Below are 27698 nucleotides of genomic sequence, written 5' to 3'. Positions count from 1 at the left end.
TATGTCCCAAAGCTCGCCCACTCTACTGCTATATATCCCCCCCCCCCCCCCCCCCCCACACACACACACAAATAGTACATACTTTAGGGGTATAGTACAAGTACGCGAATTGGGACGCAGCATAATAATCTTTTTTTAGTCACAGTAATTATGACTGAAGTTGATTTATATACATATGTGCAAATGAAAAAGTGAGCACACATACCTACATCGTATTAAATAATATTATAAATAGTAATGATAGAAATTGGTATTATGATATTATATATGCAGTTATTATTATTATTCACCCCTCCCAAATTATTATAATAAATATAATAAATAACAATATAGAATTATTTGAATTATAATTTTAGATTAGGTTGTAAAATACAATCAAAATAATTATTAATTACCATAACATATTATTTTCCAATAATAATAATAAAAATAATTATTATTATTATTAATATTACTACTACTACAATTAGAAAATATCATTATTATTTTTATTACTGGAAAAATATTATTATCATTAGTCACCACTCCAATAATAATAAAATAAAAATTGATTATTATATGAATCACCCCAAAATGATTGTATTAGATTAGATAGTATTGTAATATTGATATACAATAGAAATAAATAATATAATATATTAATCTGCAATAACTATTTCTGTCACTGTGGACTTCATAGCAGACCTGGCACATATCACCGTCTGTGTCATTATGCCAAAAGTATGGACTCTGATCAGGACCTGAAAGGCTCAGGCGGCATTTGGGACAGGGCCACGGATGTAAAAATGTAGGCTTCTGGACACCACCAATCAGAGTCATTAGCAGATAATTATACAGCCAATGAAAGTCAGATCAATCAGAGGAAATCAAGCCGATCACAGCTGATTTCTGAAGGAAATAGCCAATCGGTGAGACCTTCGAGTGTTCTGATCTTTGCTTGTCTGATAGTACAGCAGTTTAAGAGTGTTTCAATGTGTGCCAAATGTCAAAAACATGGCTATCAGGCAGTTAATTACTTTAATTAGGTGATTAGCACAAAGCTTAGTGGGGGCTGGAACCCAACACCTGCTTTCACACACGAGTAACAGCACAAGAGAGCATAATCAAGGTGCACACTTACACATCCACTATGTACCTCTATAAGAATATATGTTAAAGGGACATTCACACCAAGAACGATAACTATAAAGATAACTATATTAGTGTCCACACCAGCGGACAATATCGTTCTGTTTATTCTAAGCGCGTGCTTGTCAGCTCTTTACAGCAGGATGGATTCTGATTGGCTGTCACTGTTTTTATCATTCATCAGCTGGACAAAATCATTCTAAAAAAGGTTTCCAAAGATATTCTCTGTTCCGTTGTCATTATAGCTGTGGTGTGGACTTCTTTAATATTGAGAACGATTTTTAGAACTGTATCTTTATTGCTATCGTCCTTGGTGTGAACGGGCCTTAAAGGGTTAGTTCACCCAAAAATGAAAATTCTGTCAGTAATTCTGTCAGTCACTCTCATGTTGTTCCAACCCCATAAGACCTTCGTTCATCTTCGGAACACGAATTAAGATATTTTTTATTAGATCTGAGAGCTGGATCACTCCTCCATACTCCTCCATAGGCTTCTAAGGGATTGAAACTTGTTGCCCGAAAAGTTATTAAAGACATCGTTAAAATAGTCCAAGTGACTACAGTGGCTCAATCTTAAGTTTATCAAATGACGAGAATACTTTTTTGTGCGCAAAAAAAACAAAAATAATGACTTTATTTCAACTATTCATTTCCTTCTCTGTGGGCCTCGAGTCAGTTCACTAGTGTAATAGCGTACTGCTTCTGTGTTGTACATCACACGCATCACCCACATGACCAGCGTCGGCCAATAGTGAGCCTAGGTGTGACGTAGCTCTACTCTATCACACTACGTTAACTGACTAGAGGCCCACAGAGAAGGAAATGAATAGTTGAAACAAAGTCGTTATTTTTGTTTGTTTTTGCGCACAAAAAGTATTCTCGTCGCTTGATAAACTTTGAGCCACCGTAGTCACTTGGACTATTTTAACGATGTCTTTAATAACTTTTCGGGCCCGACAAGTTTCAATCCCTTAGAAGCCTATGGAGGAGTGATCCAGCTCATAGATTTAATCAAAAATATCTTAATTCGTGTTCCGAAGATGAACGAAGGTGTTACGGGGTTGGAACAACATGAGGGTGAGTAATTACTGACAGAATTTTCATTTTTGGGTGAACTAACCCTTTAAGTCCTGTTTCTGTATTCGGCTTTAATTGGATCAGATGCTGCATTATGTTGCATTTCGTGTTATTCTCCATCCCATATTATCAAATAATAAGCAACATAACTCAATAACATGCTGAAAGTATGTGCTAAGAAACATAATAGTCTGCTTATAATTATTACACACTACATAGAAAAATTATGCTGCGTATGAGTAATGGTATGTGATATTAAATCCCTACCACAAACAGTATTTGGCTCAAATTCAGTCACTAACTCATTCATATGTGTTCCTCCTACTTCATTCACCAGTGTCTCAGATAAAGTAGACGTGAGTCACACACACACACACACACACACACACGTTTGTTTCACTATATTAGTGAGGACATTGCAATTGATTCAACATCAGGTTAATTATATTTTCTATCACCTAACCCAACCCATACCCCTAAATGAATAACAGAAACATGTGCAAAACAGTAGATTATAAAAACATGTTTAATAAGCCTTTTTAACTGGTGAGGACCAGTAAAAATTTCCTCACTAGTCAGCCAAACCTGTACACACACACACACACACACACACACACACACACACACACACACACACACACACACACACACACACACACACACACACACACACACACACACACACACACACACAAGGCCCCTTTACACATAAGAATGATGGTTGAGAAAGCACTCATTATTAAGAGCAGCAGTAGAAAAGAAATTGGACAGAGTTGTTTTGAGTTGCAAAAGTGGTCACTTATTTTCTCCACTAAATATCATACAGAAACTCTTTCTGACACTCTTAAAGTCCCTATGAAATCAAAATGAAGTTTTTTTTCTTTTAGTATGAATGTTTGTCTTCCTGTTATCTATAAGCTAGTGTGCTCCAAAACAAAGACAAAATTTGCATTTAGAAGATGTAGCCTAAGCATTCAAAACTTAGTCTCTCACTTCCGCCAATATGGATCAATGATTTTAATGACATCACTCTGCACTTCAGCTTCTCATCAGATTTTCTGTCCAATCAAATATTCTCTAAAATCTAAAGCATCCCGCCCTCTACATTATAAATAGTAGGGATGTGCATCTCCATAACTGAGGCCGATGCAATACGCATCTCGATGCGTAGCCAACGATACGATACATTAAAGATACATATAAGCAGCTAGCCTGTATGTTTTCGAGACCTCTCAGACAGTTAGAGAAAGAGTATATGGGAGAAAATTGAGAGATACACTAGAAAAAGGAGAATCTCACATGTATCCCGGAGTTTCAGAAAAGATTTCAAGAAAATGACACTGATTTCCCAGATATTTCAAAATAAACGAGATTTTAATATTTCCCAAAAACAAATTATACGAGCTATCCTGTCAATTAATTTTCAGGTGTCAGTTGTCTCATTTTGTGTTTATTTCTCCAAAGTAGTTTTTAGGAGAAACATTGTCTTGCTTGGTTAAATTTACTTAAATGAAACTGAGAAATAGGGCTGCAAAATTTGGGGAAATAATCTAATTGCAATTTTTCTGATAAAAAAATATAATTGTGATTTAAAATGTGATAAAACATTTTTTTTTAAAGCTTCCTATGCTTGTTTTTAGGGCTGCACAATTTGGCCAAAATGTTATTATTACTGTATAAAAAACTGTTCCCTGATTAAGTTTGCAGATGATGCTGCCTAGTCGTTTTTCTAACAGATAATGAACAGGATTATAGGACTGAGGTTGACCATTTCCACGAATGGTGCAATCAAAACTCACTAATTTTAAACATTTCAAAAACAAAAGAAATGGTGATCGATTTTAGGAAAAGGCCCCCTCCACTGCAACCTGTTACTATTCATGGGACAGTTATTGAAACTGGAGGAGTACAAGTATTTGGGCATTATTATTGATTACAAACTCACCTGGTCTGCCAATACACTAGCAAGATACTCGAAAGCACAGCAACGGCTTTATTTTTTAAGGAAACTCCATAGTTTTAATGCAAAGACAACAACTCTGACATTGTTTTACTTAACTTTTATTCAGAGTGTGGTGACTTTCGCCATCCAGTGCTATCCAGAACAGGAATATGCTAGACAAGATGACTAAACTGAGAAGGAAAATTACGGGATCCGATGTCAAAAGCATCTCCAATCTTACAGATCAGTACATCCTCAATTTGGCTCTGAGGATAGTGAATGATCCATCCCACCACTTTGCTCAGAGTTTTCCCCCCTACCCTCTGGACGTAGATTTCGAATGCCCCAAACAAAAACTAAACGGGCCATTACATCATTTGTGCCTAGGAGCATTCAGTTACTGAACAGATCAGACACAGGCACGTAGATAGATAATTTTTAAATGTGTACTATTGATTATTATTTTAATCATTTATTGATTCATTTTTGCTATTGGACTGATGATTACATGTACCTCCATTGTTGCATTGTTGCTGCGTTGTTGTTGTTGTTGTTTTTTGTTTTTTGTGTCCTCTATGTCCACAATGCTGTTGAATATTGGGGTGGTTTATTGTCATGGAGAATGTTTAAATACTAATATCAGCTTACGAGGGAAATGGAGGCGGAGTTAGTGGTAGTGCTTCTGCTACTGCTGGAGATGATTCGGGAGAAATCTCTGCCCCTTTACCGATCAGAGCTCGCGCTGACATGGAGTAAAGCCTTGTTCCCTTTCGTTGTCACTCCGAGTTACGTCGGATGACGACGAATGGGGTTTCGCTTAGAAAGCCTATCAACTTCGAGTATTACAAAACGAGCCAATGGCAAAGAAATGCCATGGGTCTGCGGAATTTGCATGACGTAACTCCGCCCCACCTCGTGGGTATAAAAGGAGGACGCCGGCAACAGGCAGATATGTTTTCGCTTCGGAGCCAAGTGTAATTCTTCACTCCTTAAGCAGCGCTCGTGGATGAGTCATGTTCTTTCTGTGGGAACATGACCATCGCAACACTTAGATCGAGACTCAATGATCTCGCAAGAGTGAGAGTCCCCTCATCCACACCCCGATCTAGCGCCTCCTCGAGAGGCTCTACTTCGGCTGGTGGCCAGGGTGATCTGAGGGTGACTGTGTGGAACAAAGCGCCGACTATTCGTCCGTGCCCCGCAGCACCTTCTCCAGTGTTGCAACCCGCGAGCGTTCAGGGGATCCTCGCGGGACCGTCCTTTGAGGTCCCGCGGGTGTCCTTTGGCGCTCCAGAGGAAGATGCGATGTCAATCGCAGCATCACAAGGCGGGTTTGATTCGTCTGGAAGTGACGACTCGTCACAGCTGCCACCCTCGTGTGTGAATACGGCTGTGGCTCAGTCCGATCCAGAGATGACGGCCATGCTTTCCCGATTGGTTTCCCGATTGGCGGCTGGACGATTGGTTTTTGGGTGCAGCTGCGGCTTCCCGTCCTCAGCCTGCCCCAATACCTTTCTTCCCGGACGTGCATGATGAAATCTCGAAGTCCTGGAAGACTCCCATGTCTTCCCGCGACCGCTCGTTGATTTCATCCGCCTTTCCTCCCCTCGATGGGGCAGCCGCCCGTGGGTACACTGGGCTCCCCCCGGTTGAGCGCTCTGTTGCGATGCAGCTGTGTCCTCAGAGTGCTTCTTCTCGCGGCGAGCCTAAGCACCCATCCAAAGCCTGTAGGTTCTCGTCTACCCTAGTGGCGAAGTCCAACAGAGCGGCGGGACAGGCGGCTGCCTCTTTGCATGCCATGGCCACTCTGCAGGTCTATCAGGCCCAGATGCTAAGGGACATGCTCGAGGGTAGGACGGACCCAGGGCTCTTCGATGAGCTGCGCGCCGCCACCGACCTCGCCCTCCGGGCGACGAAGGTGACCGCACGCTCCCTGGGTCTGGTGATGTCCACAGCTGTGGTCCAGGAGAGACACTTATGGCTGAACCTGGCTGACATGCGGGATGCTGAGCGCTCTCGCCTGCTTGACTCCCCCATGTCCCAGGCCGGCCTATTTGGCGGTGCGGTGGAGGACTTCGCCCAACAGTTCTCCACCACCCAGAAACAGACTGAGGCCATCAAGCACATTCTGCCCCGACGGCCCGCTGCTGCCTCCACCCAGCCGACCGGGCAGATCCCTCAGTCTGTTCGCCGCCGAGGGCGCCCTCCTGCGGCTCCCGCCCCTCCCGCCCGGCCCAAGCAGCAGCCTCCACCCGGGCCCGGTCGCGGAGGAAGCCGTAAGAAGGCGCCCCAGCCCTCTCCAGCCCCGCCCCCCGCTAAACGCCGGGCCAAGCGGCGCTCCTGAGACGGGCTGCTCAGGGATGTTGAAGATTACTTCTCAGGAGAAGGTAGCAGGACCACTCCTTCCCCCGGTGGAGGGCCGGGGGAGAATCTTTTGTTCTCCACTCCCCGCTGCTCACCCACGGGTGGGCAGCACCCTAATGTGGTTAAAGAAAGAAGTAACATTTCCATCCCTGAGCACACAGAGTTCTCGGACGACACGGTGCGCCGCCCCCGAGCCGTGCACCCCTCGTCCCCCTCTGTTCCAGAGCCGGTTGACAGTGCGCGCCGTCCCCGGACCGTGCCGCTCTCTTCCGCCTCTGTCGCCAGCCCCCTGGCAGAGCAGACCCCCGTGGAACGTTCTTCCTTCCCTGGTCTCCTCTGTCAGGGCGCGGTTAATGACTGTGCCCCCACACCGGGCCGCTATGCCGTCCACGTCCGGGCCAGTCATTCCGCCCTGCTGCACCATCGGTGGGAAGTCTGTGGTCCGTATGACCCCGCTGGTACAGTTCTTGGGAGCCTGGCTAGAGCTTCCCCTCCTGTCCCGATGGGTGGCTCGGACCATCAGGCTCGGCTACGCGATTCAGTTCGCGCGGTCTCCTCCCCGCTTCAGGGGAGTCCGCTCCACTTTGGTCGGTGGCAACGCCCCTATCATGAGAGCAGAGATCGCCACCCTGCTGGCGAAGGGTGCGATCGAGACCGTCCCTCCGGCCGAGATGAGGACCGGCTTCTACAGCCCGTACTTCATTGTCCCCAAGAAAACCGGTGGGTTACGGCCAATCCTGGACCTGCGTGTGCTGAACCGTTCCCTTCACAGGCTGCCGTTCAAGATGCTCACTGCCAAACGCATTTTCGAATGTGTGCGGCCCCAGGATTGGTTTGCAGCAATCGACCTGAAGGACGCCTACTTTCATGTCTCCATTCTCCCTCGACACAGACCGTTCCTTCGGTTTGCCTTCGAGGGGCAGGCATACCAGTACGCGGTTCTCCCCTTCGGGCTAGCCCTGTCTCCTCGCGTCTTCAAGAAGATCGTCTAGGCAGCCCTTGTTCCCCTTCGGGAACACGGGGTCGCATCCTGAACTACATCGACGACTGGCTGATCCTAGCTCACTCTCGAGACCAGGTATGCGAACACAGGGACCTAGTGCTCCGGCACCTAGCTCGTCTGGGCCTTCGGGTCAACTGGGAAAAGAGCAAACTTTGCCCCGTGCAGAGGATCTCTTTTCTCGGTATGGATATCGACTCGGTCGCCATGTCCGCGCAGCTTACGAGCGAGCGCGCGCAGTCACTGCTGACTTGCCTGAGACAGTTCGAGGGCAAGAGTACGGTTCCACTGAAACTCTTTCAGAGGCTCCTGGGGCATATGGCATCTGCAGCCGCGGCAACGCCGCTCGGATTGCTTTATATGAGACCGCTTCAGCGTTGGCTTCGCAACCGAGTCCCGAGGTGGGCATGGCAACACGGCACCTTCCGAGTAACAGTTACTCCGTCCTGCCGTCAGAACTTCACCCCGTGGTCGGACCTCAGTTTTCTACGGGCCGGAGTGCCCCTGGAACGAGCTTCACGGCACGTCGTTGTAACGACAGATGCCTCCTCCACGGGCTGGGGTGCCATGTGCAATGGACGTGCTGCCGCGGGCTCCTGGACAGGACCCTGCCGCCTCTGGCACATCAATTGCCTCGAGTTGCTGGCCGTACGTCTTGCTTTGCGCCGCTTCCGGGCCGTGCTCAAGAACCAACACGTACTAGTCCGTTCAGACAATACCGCCACTGTAGCGTACATCAACCATCAAGGTGGTCTACGCTCTCGCCGTGTGTCGCAACTCGCCCGCCACCTCCTCATATGGAGTCAGAAGCATCTGAGGTCGCTTCATGCCATTTATATCCCTGGAGCCCTGAACTGTGCAGCCGACGAGCTCTCACGGCTTCAGCCCCTCCCGGGAGATTGGCGACTCCATCCCAAGTCGGTTCAGCTGATTTGGGACCAGTTCGGGGACGCACAGATAGATCTGTTTGCCTCTCACGACTCGATCCATTGCGACCTGTATTATTCCCTGACCGAGGGCACGCTCGGCACGGATGCTCTGGCGCACAGCTGGCCGCGGGGCCGCAAATATGCGTTTCCCCCAGTGAGCCTTCTTGCGCAGACCCTGCGCAAGGTCAGGGAGGACGAAGAGCAGGTCATTCTGGTCGCGCCATACTGGCCCGCCCGGACCTGGTTCTCCGAACTAGTACTCCTCGCGACAGCACCTCCTTGGCCGATTCCCCTGAGGAAGGACCTCCTTTCTCAGGGACGGGGCACCCTATGGCACCCTCGTCCCGATCTTTGGAACCTCCACGTGTGGCTCCTGGACGGGACGAGGCAGGTGTGAGTACCCTACCACCAGCGGTGGCGGCTACCATCACTTCCGCTAGAGCGTAGTCCACGAGACACGTCTATGCGTTGAAGTGGAACCTCTTTCTCAACTGGTGCTCGGAGATGTTCGATTAGTGTCGTGCTTTCCTTCCTTCAAGATAGGCTGGAGCGAAGGCTGTCTCCCTCCACCCTGAAAGTCTATGTTGCCGCTATTGCCGCACACCATGACCCGGTCGAAGGTAAGTCTGTTGGTAGGCACGACCTGATCATCAGGTTCCTGAGAGGAGCGAGGAGACTGAATCCTCCTCGCCCTCCTCTCGTTCCCTCTTGGGACCTCTCAGTGGTTCTAACTGCCCTGCGGAGTGCTCCCTTTGAGCCGTTGCAATCAGTGGAGCTTAAGTTCCTGTCTATGAAGACAGCGCTCCTGGTTGCATTGGTCTCCATCAAGAGTGTGGGGGACCTGCACGCTTTCTCCGTTGACGAAGCGTGCCTGGAATTTGGGCCGGCTTACTCTCACGTGATCCTGAGACCTCGGCCTGGATATGTGCCCAAGGTTCCTACCACTCCCTTCCGGGACCAGGTGGTGAACCTGCAAGCGCTGCCCCCGGAGGAGGCAGACCCAGCCTTGGCACTGCTCTGTCCAGTACGCGCCCTCCGCGCCTATGTAGACAGGACGCAGTGTTTCAGGACCTCAGACCAGCTCTTTGTCTGTTATGGTGGGAAGCTGAAGGGAAAGGCTCTCTCCAAGCAAAGGTTGTCTCACTGGATAGTGGACGCCATTGCTTTGGCATACCAGCAGCAAGGTCGACCGTGCCCCCTTGGTGTGACCGCCCACTCCACCCGGAGTGTGGCATCCTCTTGGGCTCTAGCGCATGGCGCCTCGCTAACAGACATCTGCAGAGCTGCAGGCTGGGCGACACCTAACACATTCGCCAGATTCTACAATCTCCGAGTGGAGCCAGTGTCCTCTCATGTACTCGCTTCAACCGGCTAGTACTGGACCCGCTCAGGTGTCTTCGCTTGCTCGCCATTCCACTCCACGGACTGGATACGTGCGATATTCTCCTCAGGTAAGCTTCCCCGAAAGCCCTGAGTTCCTCCAGTACTCCTGACGTTGGCGCCAGTGTCTATTGCTTGTGCGTCGGCTAGGTGCCTCCCGTGTGCATGGTCCCTCCCCTGAGCGACCCCCACATGTGTATTTCCACTGTAAGCCTCTTGAGCATGTGTCTTTCCCTTGGCAAGCCACCTTGCCACCCCTGGGGTTGAAATATTCCACCTGCGGCTGGACAGCCCAGTGTTCTCCATGTCTCCTTCGGGTCACATGTGTATTCTCTAAGTCCCCCCCTCTGGGTTGGCAATAATTGCATATTTCCTCTAAGCTATGGGATATGCTCCCCAGTGTACCTTGGTATTCCTGTGCTAAATAGGAGTCCTTCGTCCGTGCCAGTCTCACGACAGGGATCTCAGATTTACGCAGGGCACTGGAAGACAGCTGAGAAGGTGGCGTGATTAGACTGGTAACCCCATTCGTCGTCATCCGACGTAACTCGGAGTTACGGAGTTACGTTACGTCTGCCTGCCACTTTCCGCTGTACCGCGGGGATCGCCTGAGCTCAGTCTTGGCTCCTCAGCGAAGAAACATATCTGCCTGTTGCCGGCGTCCTCCTTTTATACCCACGAGGTGGGGCGGAGTTACGTCATGCAAATTCCGCAGACCCATGGCATTTCTTTGCCATTGGCTCGTTTTGTAATACTCGAAGTTGATAGGCTTTCTAAGCGAAACCCCATTCGTCGTCATCCGACGTAACGTCTCCGTTCCCTACTCAGGGAACGAGGGTTACATACGTAACCGAGACGTTTATACTCAACACGTCCGTTTCTTTTACTGTCTATGGTTCGCACGAGCGCGAAGGTGCGCACGGCAAAAATGATGCGTTGGGTGCGCAGGACCGGCAAGACCCCATTTCGCATTGCTTTGTGCACAGCTTTGTTTTTTGTAACAGCGCGCGGTGCCGCATCCGAGGATGAACGACTTCAAGCCGAATCTGCCTGAGCATGTACGTCTCACCGCACCGGCACCCAGTTTGCGCGTCTAAATTGCAGTTCATTGCAAATTTTTTTTTGTTAAGGTTTTGTTTACTGTGTGTGATTTATTTAAAACAAAGCATGTTCATTGTAAAGTTTTTTTTTGTTAAGGATTTGTTTACTGTGTGTGATTAATTTAATGGAAAGCACATTCACTTCTAGTCGTCTTGCTGTTCATTTTAAATAAACGTAGAGCAAGTAGATCAGTGTCTGCTCCTTTATTCAAACTAAGTTGTCCTATAATAACAAACGAACGTCGTTCGTCGTCATAACCGTCATCATCCAATTCTGAAACCGGCACATCCCTACCTGTGCTGATGTCTAATGTGGCTTCATTGAGTCCAAAACAAATTCCCCTCGGGGCAATAAAGGTTCAATTCATAAATCAATATGACTGGAATAATATTTTTTTTTTTTTACTTTTCTAAATAATTTTTTTTAACAAAATATTTCAAAATTTGTAAACAAAATAAAACATATAAGAAATATAAGAGTGTTTAAAAAATATAGAATAATTTTTATTTTATTTTACTGTATTACTGTAAGAAGACTAATTCTAATATTTTATACCTAATGTCCTAATTTCATAATTTTCAAAGGTTAAACAATCAAGCATTTATTTTGGTGGAAAAACTCAGGGAAGCTTATCCTTTTGTTAACAAAAGCAGGTTTATATGCTCTTCTCATAACAAGTTTTGGGAAGTTGGTTGATTCATGTTCAAGACATGCAGAGATGAGTTTGTGTTAAGCAGCATTCCACTTTGAGACATTGGAAACACTGTATGATGAGCTGCTCGCATGTAAAAGAAGCGCCTCGCTTCACTCTGAAACATGCAGCGCATATATTTCCTTAAATCTCAGCCATTGCGGTTTTAATCAGATTAATCGCGCAGTCCTACTGAGAACTACTGAAGTCCTGAGTCACAAAAGGGCAAACTCTGAGCAAAACAAATTTCCTCTGGGCTTGGCGAGCCAGGCAGCTTTATATAAGTCCCATGATGCAATACTTGTCACTTGGGTCTTGTCATGTTTGACAGCTTGAGAGGTAGTGATGTTGACTTATATCGGTGGGTCAGACGGGTTCAGGTTTGAAAAGATTTTAAATCGCGTTGGATTGTTTTTCACAAACGTGGGTGGGTGCGAGTCATAGAAATCTGGCCAGTACGTCACTAGTTTGCATTTGCTGTTATGGCATTAAAAAAATAAATAAAATAAATCCACAAAACATAGTGTTTCATTTAAAGTTTAGACTTCTTGCTGATTGATAGTCTATAATAGCTCAACAGTGCGACAGGTGTTTTAAAATGGCTGCAGTTGCCCCAGCAACAGCCTCTACTCATTATAGTTATTCAGATGTTCTATTTTAGAGTTGCTTCTGTGATCGTTTAAATAAATAGAGCGAGGACAGTTTTGCACATTGCTGCACATGAAGCCTATGTTGCATGTACTTTTTTATAGCAAGAGAAAGGGCTGCTTATGTGTGTCTTGACTATATTTTATGCACTGAATGATTGTGTCTCACCGCCTTATAGGTCTTTTTCTGTCCGGCGTGTTTGGGTGCTCTACCAGGATCCGCCCCTATCTCAACGTGCATGGCATAGATGATATCAAAAAAATCCTCCACTACAGCAACCCGCTTCAAGGAGCTGTCCTGGGCCGCGCCTCCATCTGAACACTGCTGAAAGACAGAGAGAAAAGGTGATTATAAAAAACAGAAGAAAGGTCAACATTCAAAAACTACAGCTATGTTCAGACTGCAGGAAAATGTGGCCCAAATCAGATTTTTCTTTAAATAAAAGTGTGAACAGCACAAACTAAATGGAATCGGATCTGTTCGATTCTGATTTGGGCCACTTCCACCTGTGGTCCAAAATCATATACAGGTCAGATGTTTTGCAATGCAACCTTAGTCTGAACAGTCATATTGGAATTCATGCAACTTTTACATGACTCTAGATCGACATTTGTTGTAAGATTTTACATATCAGTAGTTTTGGTGACTCGGTTAAAAAGTAAGACAGCTTTGAAAGCAGTTGGAGGGACATTAAGAACTCATAACTTAAGGAGACAGCTCTATACAAACAAGCAAACTTTGAGGGAAAGCTATACAAGAAAAAACTTTGCTCTCTTTCTTCTCATCCTCATCTTTGTCCTCCTTATTGGCGACACATGAATTTGCTGGTTTCAGTGGCACATCACCTTATAAATTAACGTGTAAAGGCAGACTTCAGTTGCTGCATGGCGGCTTTGTTATCAAACTTTTACGCATGTGGGTCAGTTCAATTAGATTCTCACTCGAATCTGATATTGACCACATTTATAAAATAATGTGAAGAGCACAAACAAAAAAATGGATCTGAGCAATAAATCAGAATTTAGCACTAAGGCTTGGAGTATGAATGTAGCCTATGGTACCTCATATTTCACTGGGCTTTTCACAATTACTGCATGGTATTACTGGGTATTATTCAGGTTTCAAAATTTCCCACTGTACATCTGCAAATACTGGATTAATGTTCTTATTTGCATATTCATGAGTCAGTAACACTGATTGGACAAATATCAGCTCTGTATAAAAATAAATAAAACACTACAGTTGCATTTGCTCAACATTTTTATGTTTCTCTCAAACACCGCCACTAAACAGCATGTGAAGGCCTCTGACAGCAGCAATGACACAGCAACCAGATGAACTCTGCATGCACCAGTCCAGAGACTGGCATCTTTATGGGCACAAATCTTTACTGCTCATACATTATTTGAGTTTCTGAGTTGCATTCCCAACATTTATGCTGACCTCAGTCAACTAAACAGCTCTGCACAGATGAGTGCTGTGCTACAGGGCTTTATGAGTATTGCCCTGGGGTTATGGCAACTATATACGGCTAAGATGGTCTCTTTTGTGTAGTGTATTATTCAGACATACATTGATCTGAATCTAATATTAAGTCCTTCACAGCTCAAGAGGTTTCGTACTGAATATCTCCACTGTTAGATTTGTGTGCGAGAAATAAAGTGTGGTTTTTAACACTTTTCTACAGCATTTTGAAAATAACTGCTTTCTTGACCACAGACACACACACAACCAGCCCCAGCTCTAACCATCGCCACCTTCAACCCTGTTTTCCATAAAGCTGACCCTGTCGCTATGGCAACTGGCAGCGCTCTCGGGCAGGTGTGCAGGGCAGCGGGTCATGTGACACCTGCAGGAATTCTGATCACTAAGACAACCTTCTTATTCTCCCAGTCCCACACGGGCTCAACCGTCCCCTGTTCATTATTGCTTTCACACCTTTTTCTCTCATTACTTCTTTCTCAGCTTTACTTCAGATTGGCATGTCTTTTTTTCAAAGTAACTGTGACTTATTTACTATAACTTTTGTATAGGTGAAACGTTTAATTGTTGTGTCACTGGTATTAAACTGGATTATTTTAACAGAGAAAATTACGCTCAAAGCACAACTCTTTTTTCACTAATATCACAAACATCTCTACTAGACTTCAATATTGCTTCCAGATTCTATACCTGAAATAAACTTGTATTGCCTGTTTCAATCAGCAGGTGTTGTGTAAAAAAGGAAGTAGCAGTCATTATCCTTCCTCTTCATATATATTTTTTTCTCTCTCTCTCATTCTTTAACTGCACATTTCTACTTTGAATCCCAGAGGGGCTAATGTTTTTCTTCCTCTTTTCTCCACTTGTTTTCCTTTCTCCATCACATTTTCCCCAAGACATCTGTCTATTTCTCCCTCTCTCTCTAATATTTTTCTCCTGTCCCGCTCCATCTTTCCTCTCACCCTCTTTCTCTCGCTCCCCCTTTCCCAAGTGCCAGGTAATGAAGGTTGCCATGGCAACTAAAACCAGCGCACATAGCGGGCTTCGCTTTAATCCGGCCCTCTCCAGCCATCCGGCTTGTGCATGCGTTCCCTCCTCTTGTCATAATTATAAGTCTCATTATGCCACGATCAGTCAAACATGCACCACCCTGGTTTTCATGATCTCGGTCACGAGGTGATTATGCCACACCTATGCAGAAACCCACTTGCTCTCTGTCAACCAGATAATATTCAATAAATGGTCCCTCTAGGACACAGGATGCAGACTCTAGGACCAGATGCAGACTCCTCCAATACCTTAGAGAAGAATGCCTCGGTTATAGCCATGGGGGGAGGACTGTGTGTGTTTGACTCTGTCTGTCCTATAAACATCTCCATCTCAGCTCGATTGCTCCATTTCACACATGCACTTTCAGACACAAACATTTCCTCTGACCCCCACCATTTCTCCAATCTGAGGGCACGTCACAGTCTGTGGGTGACTAAAGTAGGCCAGCAGGATCAGGGAGATCTGCTCAGCTCTACCGAAGGCCTAACCTAGTCCAAACCTGACACACAGTGACGCCATACTGCACCCATATAGATCCAAATATGGGACAGTTCAATGTACACTGAATAGAATCACTCTGTGTGCAATAATAACAACATATCGCAAATTAAATAAGAAGGTCAAATCTCAATGCGAGACAGGGGATCTGATATCACCCCAAAGTGTTTTTTTTTTTTTGCAATAATGACTGACTAACAGTTCATTATTCTATTTAATACATAAACGAATAAAATAATAAACAGATATGAAATATTGTATTCCATTGACTGTACTCAGCACAATAACCGTAAAGTTGAATCTAATGTAATTTAAGTAGAAATTTTAGAAAATAGAAAATAAAAAAGACTGCAAAATTAAATGACAGACAATAGCTGACTATTAACTATGTTTAGGAATAGGAACAGTTCCTCCAAAAAAAGATTTATTTACCCCCATGTAATCTCCAATTCATATAGAAATGGTCACCTGTTAATTGCCTTCCTCTAATTAGAGTATTTTATCCTATCTTCTTGAGTGTTTTTTGTGTGTAATTTAGCTATGTAATAAACCTGTCCTCACCCTGTGATATTTGTTCAATAAAATAAATGAGAAAAGAAAAGAAACAGTCACCTGCTTCTTCTACTGTTTCAATGACCAGCATAAAAAGGTGTATTTCTGCCACCTACTGGCCTGGAGTGCAAAGTGTTGAATGATACACAGAGAGCATACCACGCTACCGCGTTTTTACTGAAAAATTGCTGTACTGTAAAAAACGGCACTGTAAGTCAAACGACACAACGTGATGGTGAGTAAATGATGACACAACTTAGGCAATCAGTTGACTGCAACAATGGTGAAGTACGAAGTTCAGTGGTCAAAAATATTTAAAGCAGAATGCAATGATTGACCAATCAGAATCAAGTATTCCAGAGCACTTAAAAATAGAAAGAAAGAAAAAATAATACAGAACACTTGGTTGTAAACATTTCTAATTTGAAAGTGGCGGACTGTTACTAATTTGATAAACAGTAACCAATTGCGACTGCAGATAGTATGACTCACACAGTGAATGTTTTATTAACCCTGATGAGGTGAACACACTCCTCACTCACTCTTCCTCAAAGCACAAAAGCGCAGTGTTTAGATTCTCAGGTTGAGCTGACTGTTTGTTCCCAACGTGGAGCAACAGCGTGTGTGTTTAATCATTAAACCACTGTAGAGCTGAACTTGTGTGTGCGAGATGCTGCTTTCTGGGCCTGAAAGTGCACGGTTTCATCATCCTCTCATCATTTTAAAGAAGCGCTGTGAATTGTCAGCAGCAGCAATCAGCATTTCCTCTTCTACAACTCTATCTGTCTCTCTCTTTTTTTTGAGACCCGGCAAGCCTTGGCTTTTTCCAGATGTGGCATATTTTTCAATCTCCCTCTCCTCTTCTCTATCCCTCCTATTCTCTTTCTCTCTGCTTTTCTCTCTCTTTCTTTCCCTCTCTCACCCGTCCCGCTCCAAACAGCTCTGTTGCTAGGAGACTGGAGGGGCTGATTCGGCAAGCGGCCACCCCGACCCCCCACCCCCTCTGGCAGTCGCACACACACAGACAGAGTCTCTGAACATTCGTACACACACAGGGGCAGTGAAGGGAGGGGGCAAGAGAAAGGAGGCAGCTGGGTCACACTCACTCACACATACACGTATGCATGGGCCGACAGAGATAGAAGAGCCTTAGCAAATATTTATATTAAAAGGGTGAAGAAGACCTGATAGACTAGAGCTACGTAACCGAACATGACCGATTCAGCAATAAACGGGACACGATAGATACGCATACAACTAAGATCCTTTTTGAAGAAAAAGAAAAAAAGACTCAGTACTTGAACCCAGGGCTCGACATAAGCAATGGCCCGATGGCCCCGGGGCCAGTAAAAGAGTATGTCGGGCTAGTTGATTGGCCAGTCACTGGCCCGCGCGGGCCAGTGACTGGCCATCAGCAAAACAAACAGCAAACGTCATACACAGTAGCACGAAGAGTGTCAATGTTACTTCAGGTTATTTATAACGTGTTCAAATGTCAAAGAACTATGAGGCTGATACGAGAAAGAGGACATTCCTAGTAGGGCTGGGCAGTATATCGAGTTTGTACAATATATCGATTTTTTTTAAACAATATGGAATGAGGCAATACCGTTTATATCGATACAGTAGTTTGATACGAGCACATCTGAAATATAACGTTAGCGGAGTACACAGTGTGAGCTCCTGCAGTGAAAGAACATAGTACAATTGTCCTAAACATGACACAAGCTAGTATTAAGCGCTTCAAAATAACTGGTAAGATATAGTTAACAAGTTTAAAGCAGCTTGCCCTGCAGATGCTCTGACAGATACTGTTGCTGACTGACAGATAAATACTTGCGCTGTTTAATGCGTTTGAGACGTGGTGCTTTCCTCAGTGCTTAACTTACATTTCACTGGTATATTCTCCATCTGTAAATGTTAGAAAGTCAAACACTTTTGTCCATTTCACTGTCAGGAGAGGACGAGCTTCTGCAAGTGAATCTCCGCTAAAATTCAAGCTTCCGTTAATGAGCGCCGCCGCGCGCATGCGCGCCAAACAGACGAGCACGATAGAATAGTAGCGTAATAATTCTGACTAAAATATACTGTAGATGTTGCTAAAATACTTGTTGTTGGAGACAATAAATGTGCCATATGTGGAATTTTAAACCTACAAGTATATTTTTATGAAAGTGACCATTATAATGGGGTAATCAAATTCAGGCTAAAATAATTAGTGTTTGCTTTTGTTTTTATTTTCATTTTTAGTTTAGCCTTTCCTCATTTTAAAAACAAAGTTTTTAGATTGTAATGTTACAATTTTAGAATGTAATGTGATTTTAACCACCTTTTTGCACATAATATAGCCTATTGCATAGCCTACATTACATTTCCTATATTTGTTTCGATATCCTTCAATTTCCACATTTTTTGTTCTTCAATTTTTTTTTGACAGCTTTTTTAGGTCATAAATGTTAAATGAATGACAAAAATAATCAGGCAAACTAATATGCTTTCGTCTAATTTCACCATTTTGAAGTGAAAATAGGCCTATATAACGTTACTCATCACTCATGTATCAATAATTAGTTTGTCATTGTGAGGGGACAAGAAAAATTAATCCTAATGTATACAATAAATACAGTTTAATGGAAAAGTGCTTTTCCTTCTATTTCTTTCAGGGCCAGTAAAAATATAGAAGGGGCCAGTAAAACTCTGATCTACTGGCCCTGGGGGCCAGTGGGGATTTTTTTTTATGTTGAGCCCTGCTTGAACCATATAGCTTGAGTAGCAAGTGTGACAGTAACTACTGTATGGTGTCACCAAATTATAGTCTTTCCTCACTGCTGCCTCACACATTAGCTTTATCAATGTTCAGATAAACTTAAGCAATAATAAACTACAGCATTGTAAATGAACAAACACAGATGTATCAGATGATAAAATATCAGTCTCTTTTGAGGTCAAGAATATTTTTTACTTGTATATTTTCTAAAGAAAATATAGATATTTTACTAATATAATAATTTTTAATATATGTTATTATACTTCTTTAAAATGTAAGTTAGATTGGTTTAAAAAGTAATATCACACCTCTTCTGCGCAAGCCGCACAATTTGAGATATCATTCATCGCTATAGCACAAATGGTGCAGGACGACATCTGTCTGAAGTTTAATTCTAACCCACCCATATGAGCAATAGTTATAGTGCTGCTAGCCTTAGTGAACATCACTAATTATTTTACAGTGTGAGTGAATTGAGTGTTGTCTGCTTTCAGACACATAGACACTTAATATCCAGCAGTATATTTATGAATTGCTTTGTTTGTTAAAGCTGCCATTGCACATTACAATGATATGCTGCTTGAGGGAAAATGGGGGAAATATTTGTATTACAGTGGAAGAGCCGGATATGTGTGTGGTGTGTGTGTGTGCACACGTGTGAGAGAGGAACTGTTTGAACAATGTAGGTGATTCAGATCAGCTTGCTGCAAATCTGATAACAGGTCTCCTCTTAAAGTCCCAACTCCACGCTGTGAGGCTAGTAAAAGGTATGGACCTAAAATCGTAGAGACCGGTTTTCTCAGCGGGAGGTGGGAGATTTAGAGGAGGTTACAGGGCAGGGGTGCGGCATGTGAATCTTCGTGCACGAAGGTCAAGGAAAGATGATGTGTAATCGCTCTGTTCCTCTCCTCTCATCCCCTTTTTTCGATCCTCAGACCCCCCCCCCCCCCCATTCTCTCCACCTTCCAGCCACTGTACATTCACGATGCTCTTCTATTAAATCCATATTACACTTTTCACTCTTTCCTCAATCCTAACCTTCATTCAGCTACTCGTTTCTTTCTCCCCTTGTCTCTCTGAATCTGACAGGGTGTGACGGACGCTTTCAGCTCCTTGAACGGGCTCTTCCCTTGGTTCCATCTGACTCCCTGCACCCACATTACCCACACACAACTGATCATTAACTGTCATCTGCATTAGTCTGTCACTACAAAGCTTTGGTCTCTATCGTGCTCCCTTGTGTGTCTGATGTGCAGTTCCTTATGTGTGGTAGTCAAGCAGAATTTTTTTTTAAGTCACATTACTCAAAACTGTGAAATTACTCAAACTCAAAAAAGTCACTGTACAAAGTGAAAAGAGTTAGCAAATGGAAATTCATTGACTAAAGATCCAAGTTTATTTAGGTATAAAAGTTTGTGTGGTTGCACAAAAATATTTTCAGTTTTAGCTTTTTTGGGCCAGTATGTATTGAGTACTGACTTGTGGTCTTTTCCAATCTCGTTCCCCCTCTCTCTCTCACTTTGCTTCCTGACTGCTCTCCATACTATAGCCATAAAGTAAATCTAAAATAATGTCAAAAGTAAATCTAAAAAAGATTTTATAGAATTTCAAGAATCAATCATTGAAAAAACCCATTTTAATCAACCACTAATCAGAAAACCTCAAACTCTGAGTGGTTATGGCCCTACATAAGGCTAAACCACAGCAAATAAAACACTTGTTTGCATGTGGGTATAAACGTGTTCTGTTCATGCTCTGAGGTGTCTGCTGGGTCACGTGACCCTGGTGTCATGGTGTTATTGCGTGGTGGGGAGAGGGGTGCAGACAGTGAGACAACCGGACAGGATCACAACGCTAATGAGAGACTGCAGCAGTTAATTACAAAGGAGAGAGAGAGAGAGAGAGAGAGAGAGAGAGAGAGAGAGTGGCACAGAGGGTAGGGAGGGTGAATATGAGGAGGGGGAGATGGAGTGAGACACTCTTTTGTCCCAAAGCTGCATCCTCCCAGAATAGAGATGGGGAAAGCTTTTATTCGATCACACACACATGCACACATGCTCCCAAATCTGCTCAGGGAGGCAGCGTGTACCTGGACTGTGTCTGTGTGTGGTTATCTGTGTAGGTGTGCAAGTGTGTGTTTGTAGGAGCTCTCTCTCTGGTAGGGGGGAGGCCCTGGAGCCAGTTAAAAATGGTGTTAATTTCTTCTCCTATGGGAGAGGAGAACGGTCTCTCCATGGCAACAGAGAGAAGGAGCCGAGGGGAGGAACACCAGAGCAGCACCATCCGCGACCCTCTCTCACCACACACACATGCACATGCGGTACACACTAAAACAAACACACACACACTGACTATGCATGCACCATAAATGTAAATAACTTTGCTTTTCGCATTTATACATTCCTCCTACATTCCTACTGATTCAGGACCAAGGGTTCAGACAAATGGACAGATTCTACTTTTGTGAATCCCAAAACCTCAAAGACAATAGCATAAAAGATGGGAAATTGTAAGAGGAGAGGAGAGAGGATACTAGATCAGATCACCTACTTCTGAATCAAACATCCATTTCAAGTAGGAGGCTTCTCACTTCTAAGAGACAGACTGAAGTGGGTCAATGAAGTGTGTGTGTGTGTGTGTGTGTGTGTGTGTGTGTGTGTGTGTGTGTGTGTGTGTGTGTGTGTGTGTGTGTGTGTGTGTGTGTGTGTGTGTGTGTTTGTGTGTTTGTGTGTGCTGTAGCAAAATCAGAACAGTTCTTAATGAATCTAGATGGTAAAATGGTAAAAAAAAAAAAATGTCCTCTGATATCATTGCCTAACAATGCAAACTTTCAGTTAAATCAATCATTGGTTTCTATAAGGTGGCCTCCACTAAGCAACTTTTAACTTGAATAACTGTTCAAAACTTTAGGAACAGTACTTTTTTCTTTCTTTTTAACTTATTATTTATCCAAGAAACATGAACAAAAACTATCATGGTTTCTACAAAAATATTAAGCAGCACAACTGTTTTCCAACATTGATGATTATAATAAGAAATGTTTCTTGAGCACCAAACCAGCATATTAGAATGATTTCTGAAGGATCATGTGACACTGAAGGCTGGAGTGATGGCTGATGAAAATTCAGCATTACAGAAAAAAAATACATTTTAAAATATATTACAATAAAATACAGCTATTTTAAATTGTAATTATATTTAAAATTATTACGTGTTTTTACTGTAGGCTATTTTTGATTAAAAAACGCATTTTTGGTGACTTTTAAGTTTAATAAAAGTCTCTTTCTTTGAGTTACTGAGTTTTTTTCATATTAAACTTTCAGAAGAAGAACTGATTTAAGGACTTTTCAGTGTTAATGAAGAATGTAAGATAGAGAGAGCCTTTGTGTCGGTAGACATTGTTGCTTGTGGACAGCACAGTGCACTCTGTGGGCTTTTCATGTCGTAACCTGCTATTGCAAATGCATCATGCAAAACTGTTAGCATTCATGCAAATGACTGGTAGATAAAAGGCCACTGTTGAGATACAGAGTGTCTCTGGGTTTGGAGGGGCGGGGAGGGGAGCTGAGGGAAGGTCTGTTTAGATCCCTTTTTCTCCAAGGCTCTCGGCAGATACGCTCGCTAATTAATCACTTATCATAATGAGATTTTTGCCTGATTTTCTTCCTCAGAGTTATGCTAATAATGGAATCGAAAAGTGGTTTGCTACAGTTTAAGTCCTTCTCTTCTTCAAGCATTTGAGTTTGGATACTGTTGTCAGCAGTCATTTGGGTGGACATGTGTGTATTTTTGAGATCAGTCGCCAAGAGAAGCAACTCCTTCAGGACAGAGGACAGTGTCTCCTGATCCCTGCAGGCCGGACAAGAGCGTCTCTTGAGAGTGTTTCTCTGCACAGATTAGCCTTCTGCTGACCTGGAGTTCTGAGCAAGAGAGGGTAGACGCTAAAAAACACGCAAAAACACATACGCTGATGAAAACAGCTGACAGCAAAGTTACATTGGAGAAGGTGTTAGTTCTGAAGCTTTTCTTCCCCTCACTGTCTCTTATTTAAATAATTATTAGAGAAAAGCTTTAAAGAATATTTACAGCTTGTGCCCGTTTATTTTTACAAAATATTCTGTTAAGTATTAGGGCTGGGCATCAACAAAAGTGTCAAGATTTGATTTGTTTTTGATTCACAAGCTTGCAATTCAATTATAATCTCGATTTATCAGGTACGGTATGTTAATTTTTCTCAAGGAACTTGTTTTCATGACGAATTTATTAAAACGTATATTAAATATTAAACAGGTTACATAAAAATATACTAAATATGTAATATAGTGCATATATTTATCAAAATGCTAACTATTGCGCTATGGTCATTAAATGGCTTTTCTGAGGTAAATATACCTAGCTCTGTCATGAATCTCTAGATGGCGCAGGCTGACAGGTCCTTAATGCTACCTGATGATATTTACGACACAAGCTGATTGGTTCATGTTGCATCTGCAGCCAATGAGCTTGCTGCTCAACATTTAATTAGTTGGATAGTATTTACAATACCAGTTTGCAGCATGCTTTCAGAGTTCTTCTGAAAACCAACCTTCACCTGCTCCAGTTGTATCTGCGGTAAATTTTATACATGCTATTTGTACTGAAGCAGTATGTCTTACATGCTCAAATGCAGCATATCAGTGTATATATTGGCAGTAGCAAGTTCCTGTACTTGATCTGTAGCAGCAACAGCAGCAAAAGCCTACAACATTAGCAATAATCAATATCAGCAGCAGGAGCTTAACAGATATATTCCTCCAAGATCAAATACATTAACATTGTCATATCAATTACCATGATAAAAATCTTCAGTGTTGTCATGATAGAAATATTGATACATAACATATTTTTTTCAAGCTGTTTTATTTACTTCTTTCCGCAGTGAAAACACTGATTAAGCAATTTTCCTAAATTTTCATCTTCATTGTCCATTTTTTTCAACATACCTTTTGATGTACATTCATGTTTATTTTTGTGCTATACAGTAACTAAGTTAAGAGGAAAGGATGATTGGTTCACTTGTGCTCAGTGCTGCCACTTTGCTTGAACTTAGACGCTACAACATATTTATGTCTACATTTCATAATAAAATGTACATCATTTGAAAGCTACGACTTTGTTTCATATTAAAACTGACAAAGCACAAAACAAAAAAGTTGTTCACGCATCAACTGAAAACAGCATAAACCAAAAAAAATCGATTCTTTTAAGATTTAAGAATCAATGTCGGTTCATCAAAAAGAGATTGCTATTTTCAACCAAGTCTAATGTAGCCTATCTACCGTCTTGCTTTTTTTATAATACATTTTTTTATTAATTATTCATCGTATTACTCAGCAACTCTGGGTGCAAGAAACAAACAAAAATCATAAATATTTAGTTTCACTTGGCCATGCAAAATATGAAAATTTTTCATTCAATTTTATACTTAAAATTCACTCATCCTGACAGCCATGCTTCTCAACAGATATGATGTAAGACACCTAAGGTTTTCTGAAACACCTGTATGCTTTTGAAGCATCTCTATCCCTCAGTAGATATGATGGATTGAGTGAGTCTCGAACGCTTGACCAGGAGATTTCCCCCAGCTCAGAGAGTCAGAATATACTCATGGTTGTCTTGCCATAGGCCCATACTGCAGAACACTGGCTAAACCTTCACTCTGTCACACACACATACATGGCAATGAGGATATTTCTGTTTCCGTTGGCATAGCAACAGAAAGCAATCATTTCCCTCACTTAAAATCTTGCAGCATCCTTTCTTCTCCTTTGCCCCCTTAATAAGAAAAATCTTTAAAAAGTCTCCCTCTCACTGGACTCTTCATCAGTTTCTGAAAATCAACAGAGACAGATGAAGGGAGAAAAACGAGAGTGCGAGTGGTATAGAGCAGTGTGAAGTCTTGCAGTAGGCTGTAGTATATCTGTTATTGTCAGCATTTGGTGCAAATGCAGTAGACTGTGAGATGTGTTTTAAAGGAGATTTTACTATAAAAGCTTATGGATGAACCAGGGCTAGTGTAAGAGAGTTTTGAAATGGTTGATGTAAGTTGTTGGTGACTACATGAGGCTTTATCAAAATGACAAGAATGAACAGAAGGCATCAAATAAATCAGTAATGTTTTGTACATTATGCAGCTGTTGTAAAAAGTGTCTAATTTATAGCTTGAATAAAATGATAGTATTTACTGGTAGCACTTTCAGTAAGGTTTCATTAGTTAACATGATCTAAGAATGAACAATACTTCTACAGCATCTATTAATCTTAGTTAATATTAATTTCAACATTACTAATACATTATTAAAATCAACAGTTGTATCTTTTAACATTAGTTAATGCACTGTGAACTAACATGAACACATAATAAATGACTGTATTTTTATTAACTAACATTAACATTAGCATACAGATTAATAAAACTGTAACAAATGTATTGCTCATTGTTAGTTCATGTTAGTTAATACATTAAATGATGTTAACAAATGAGACCTTATTGTAAAGTGTAATGTTTCATATTATTATATTTTATAAAATTGTTACATGATATATGTATATCCTCAAAAATCGCTGATGATTATTGCAATTTAAAACTAATAAGTTAGTTTCAGAAAATTTTGTATTTTATTTTTATAAAAGAAGAGAAAACTTCTGATGCCTAAAAACATATGTATTTGACTACTGGGTGATGTATAAGCATATAGCCTACTGTTGAAAAGTTTGGGATTTGTAAGATACTTTTTTTTAAAAGAAGTCTCTTGTGTTCACAAAGGCTGCATTTATTTAATCAAAAATACAGTAAACATGGTAATATGGCAGATGGCAAAGCCGAATCTGCAGCAGCCATTGCTCCAGTCATCAGTGTCACATCCTTCAGTGCTGTTGAAAACAGTATAATATTTTTGTGGAAACAGTGATATATTTTTTACAGGATTCTTTGATGAATACAAAGTTCAAAAGAACAGCATTTACTTGAAACATAAATGTTTTGGGACATTATAAGTACATTTACTGTCACAAAAGCAAAAACCTGAATGAGTAACCTGACTGAGCAAGCAGAAATATCTTTAATTCTGAGCACCTGTGAATCTGTGGTTGCAACTAAACATGATATTGAGTGTTTTACTGCATGTGAGTGTGTTTTTGCTCCCAATGTTAGCCACAGGACATAACAGGTGATAAATGAAGTTACTCCCCCTCACTAGAAAGAGAGCAACAAAGAGACAGAGCAGAGAGACATCAAGAGAGAGGGAGAGAGAGAATATTAAAGCAACATAGAGAAAGAGTTTGACAGACAGAGAGCAGAGCGAGCTTGTGATGCCCTGCAGCTGATTGGAGCACCACTCTCATGAAACAAAGTCTACAGTAGGCCTGTGACACAACAGATACATATTTAATAGCTTTATGAATGATATGTGCGCTGACAAAATTGCACGGGCCGCTCGACTTATATGCTATTGGTGGCTTTTTCGCTTCTCTTTCTGTCTCTCCTTGACCGCAGTAATAGTGTATCTCTCCTAAAACCACACAGGATAAACATCCCCTGCTCTATCAGGTCCCCTCCTTCTCGCCCCCACACACTTGGCACACCCATGGAATAGCTGCATCAGAGAGGCCCTCCGCCATTCTTCTGCATCCCACACTGCACTGGGGGTCCAACCCACAACATGGCACCCTGCAGCCCTGCCACCCAGGGGGAGGTAAAAGGGAAGACACTGCTCACATGGGGGGTGCTGCTTCAAAACTCTGGGGGAAGTCAATTTTGTGTTTATTGCTGATGATAAAGAGAAAAGACTGAGAGAGTGTGACTGACAAGCAACAGTGTAGTATCCCGTCCACTGTCTCTTGACACAAAAATAGAAGCAGGAAATAAAAGTTCAACTAGGAATTGACCATGTAAATGTGTACACAAACTAAACTCAACGCACATGTCAGTTTTGGTCGAAAATATCCTCTTTTCAACCTGCTGTATTTAAAAACCAAACTTTTACATGATGAAAACAATTAGCTTAATGTATAGTAATGTATATGTATAGTGCTAAATGGAAGCACAGAGATATTGAGCAACTTTCTCTGTATCTTATTACTGTAAAAAGGTCCCCATTGCCTCTGTTCCTCTTATTATTCTGCTCTGTTTTGTTTGTACTTCTTTCTTTGTTTGTTGTATAATTTGTGTACATAGAGCAGGTTGGGAAGCATCCCCTACTGTCCCAGTCCTTAATGAGATAATAACACTGATGTGAACATGCTCAGTGTGTACGTGTGTTGATGGTTGCGCTTCCTTGTTCTTGGACACATTGTGGCATGCTTATTGGTCAAGAGAATGGCAGGGTTGGTATGAAATGAAGTGACCTAAGTTGCTTAAATTCATTGCCCTTTATATTACAAGGAGCCATGTTTCATAATTTATACATAAAAGTAATGCATTCAAATAATTTAACACTTTTAATGCACCCGCCCTGCCCTGCCTACGTAGTTCATCTTCATTTAGTCAATTGGAGATGAACATGATGCAGGGCAACAACTCACTGTGTGATGTAGTTAGAATCCCCCTAAAATTCAAGATATCAGGGCAAAAATGCCGCTTTTTGACTCATATTGTAACGATCACCAGTGTGATTGCCCAGAATTACAATCAGAGGGCACTCCAACAATCGACAATCACCACACATCCACAGACTCCATTCCCCATAATCCTTTACCAAGACTAATCAGCCATGATCACATTCACCTGTGTCTCATCATCTTGTTTACTCACCCTATATAAGCCTGGTTCTTTCTGTCATTCCCTGCAAAGTCTTGTTTAGTGTTACACTGCAATTCCAAGCATTCTCCTGGTTTTTGATCTTCTGTCCGGTTTTCTTGGTTTCCTCTGTTTTTGCCTGTGCCCTTATGACCCTGTTATTGTTTACTGATTACCCGGTGTTTATGACCTTTGTCTGTTTTCGACTACGATTCTGGATTACCCTTTCAATAAAACTGCATTTGGATCCTCAACCTTCGTGTCTCGGAGCAGTTCGTAACGCATATAGGCCTATATGTTATGATATAGTAATG

General features: G+C 42.5%; 1 protein-coding gene across 2 annotated transcripts in view; it reads right to left on the bottom strand.

Moving 5' to 3' along the window:
* Window positions 1-27698, bottom strand: part of nol4la (nucleolar protein 4-like a) — a 70573-nt gene that overhangs the window by 38669 nt on the left and 4206 nt on the right. The window contains exon 2 of one of the 2 annotated variants that reach the window (XM_077224453.1): window positions 12428-12583. In XM_077224453.1, the coding sequence (XP_077080568.1) occupies window positions 12428-12583 (156 nt within the window). The remainder of the gene's footprint in view (window positions 1-12427; window positions 12584-27698) is intronic. The other variant, XM_077224454.1, reaches the window with a different exon arrangement.

Source organism: Siphateles boraxobius, unplaced genomic scaffold (assembly GCF_051911475.1).
Source record: "Siphateles boraxobius isolate OS27281-9 unplaced genomic scaffold, OSU_SipBor_1 9, whole genome shotgun sequence".
NCBI classification, from domain to species: Eukaryota; Metazoa; Chordata; class Actinopteri; order Cypriniformes; family Leuciscidae; genus Siphateles; species Siphateles boraxobius.
This window is presented reverse-complemented; position numbering and strand designations above follow the sequence as displayed.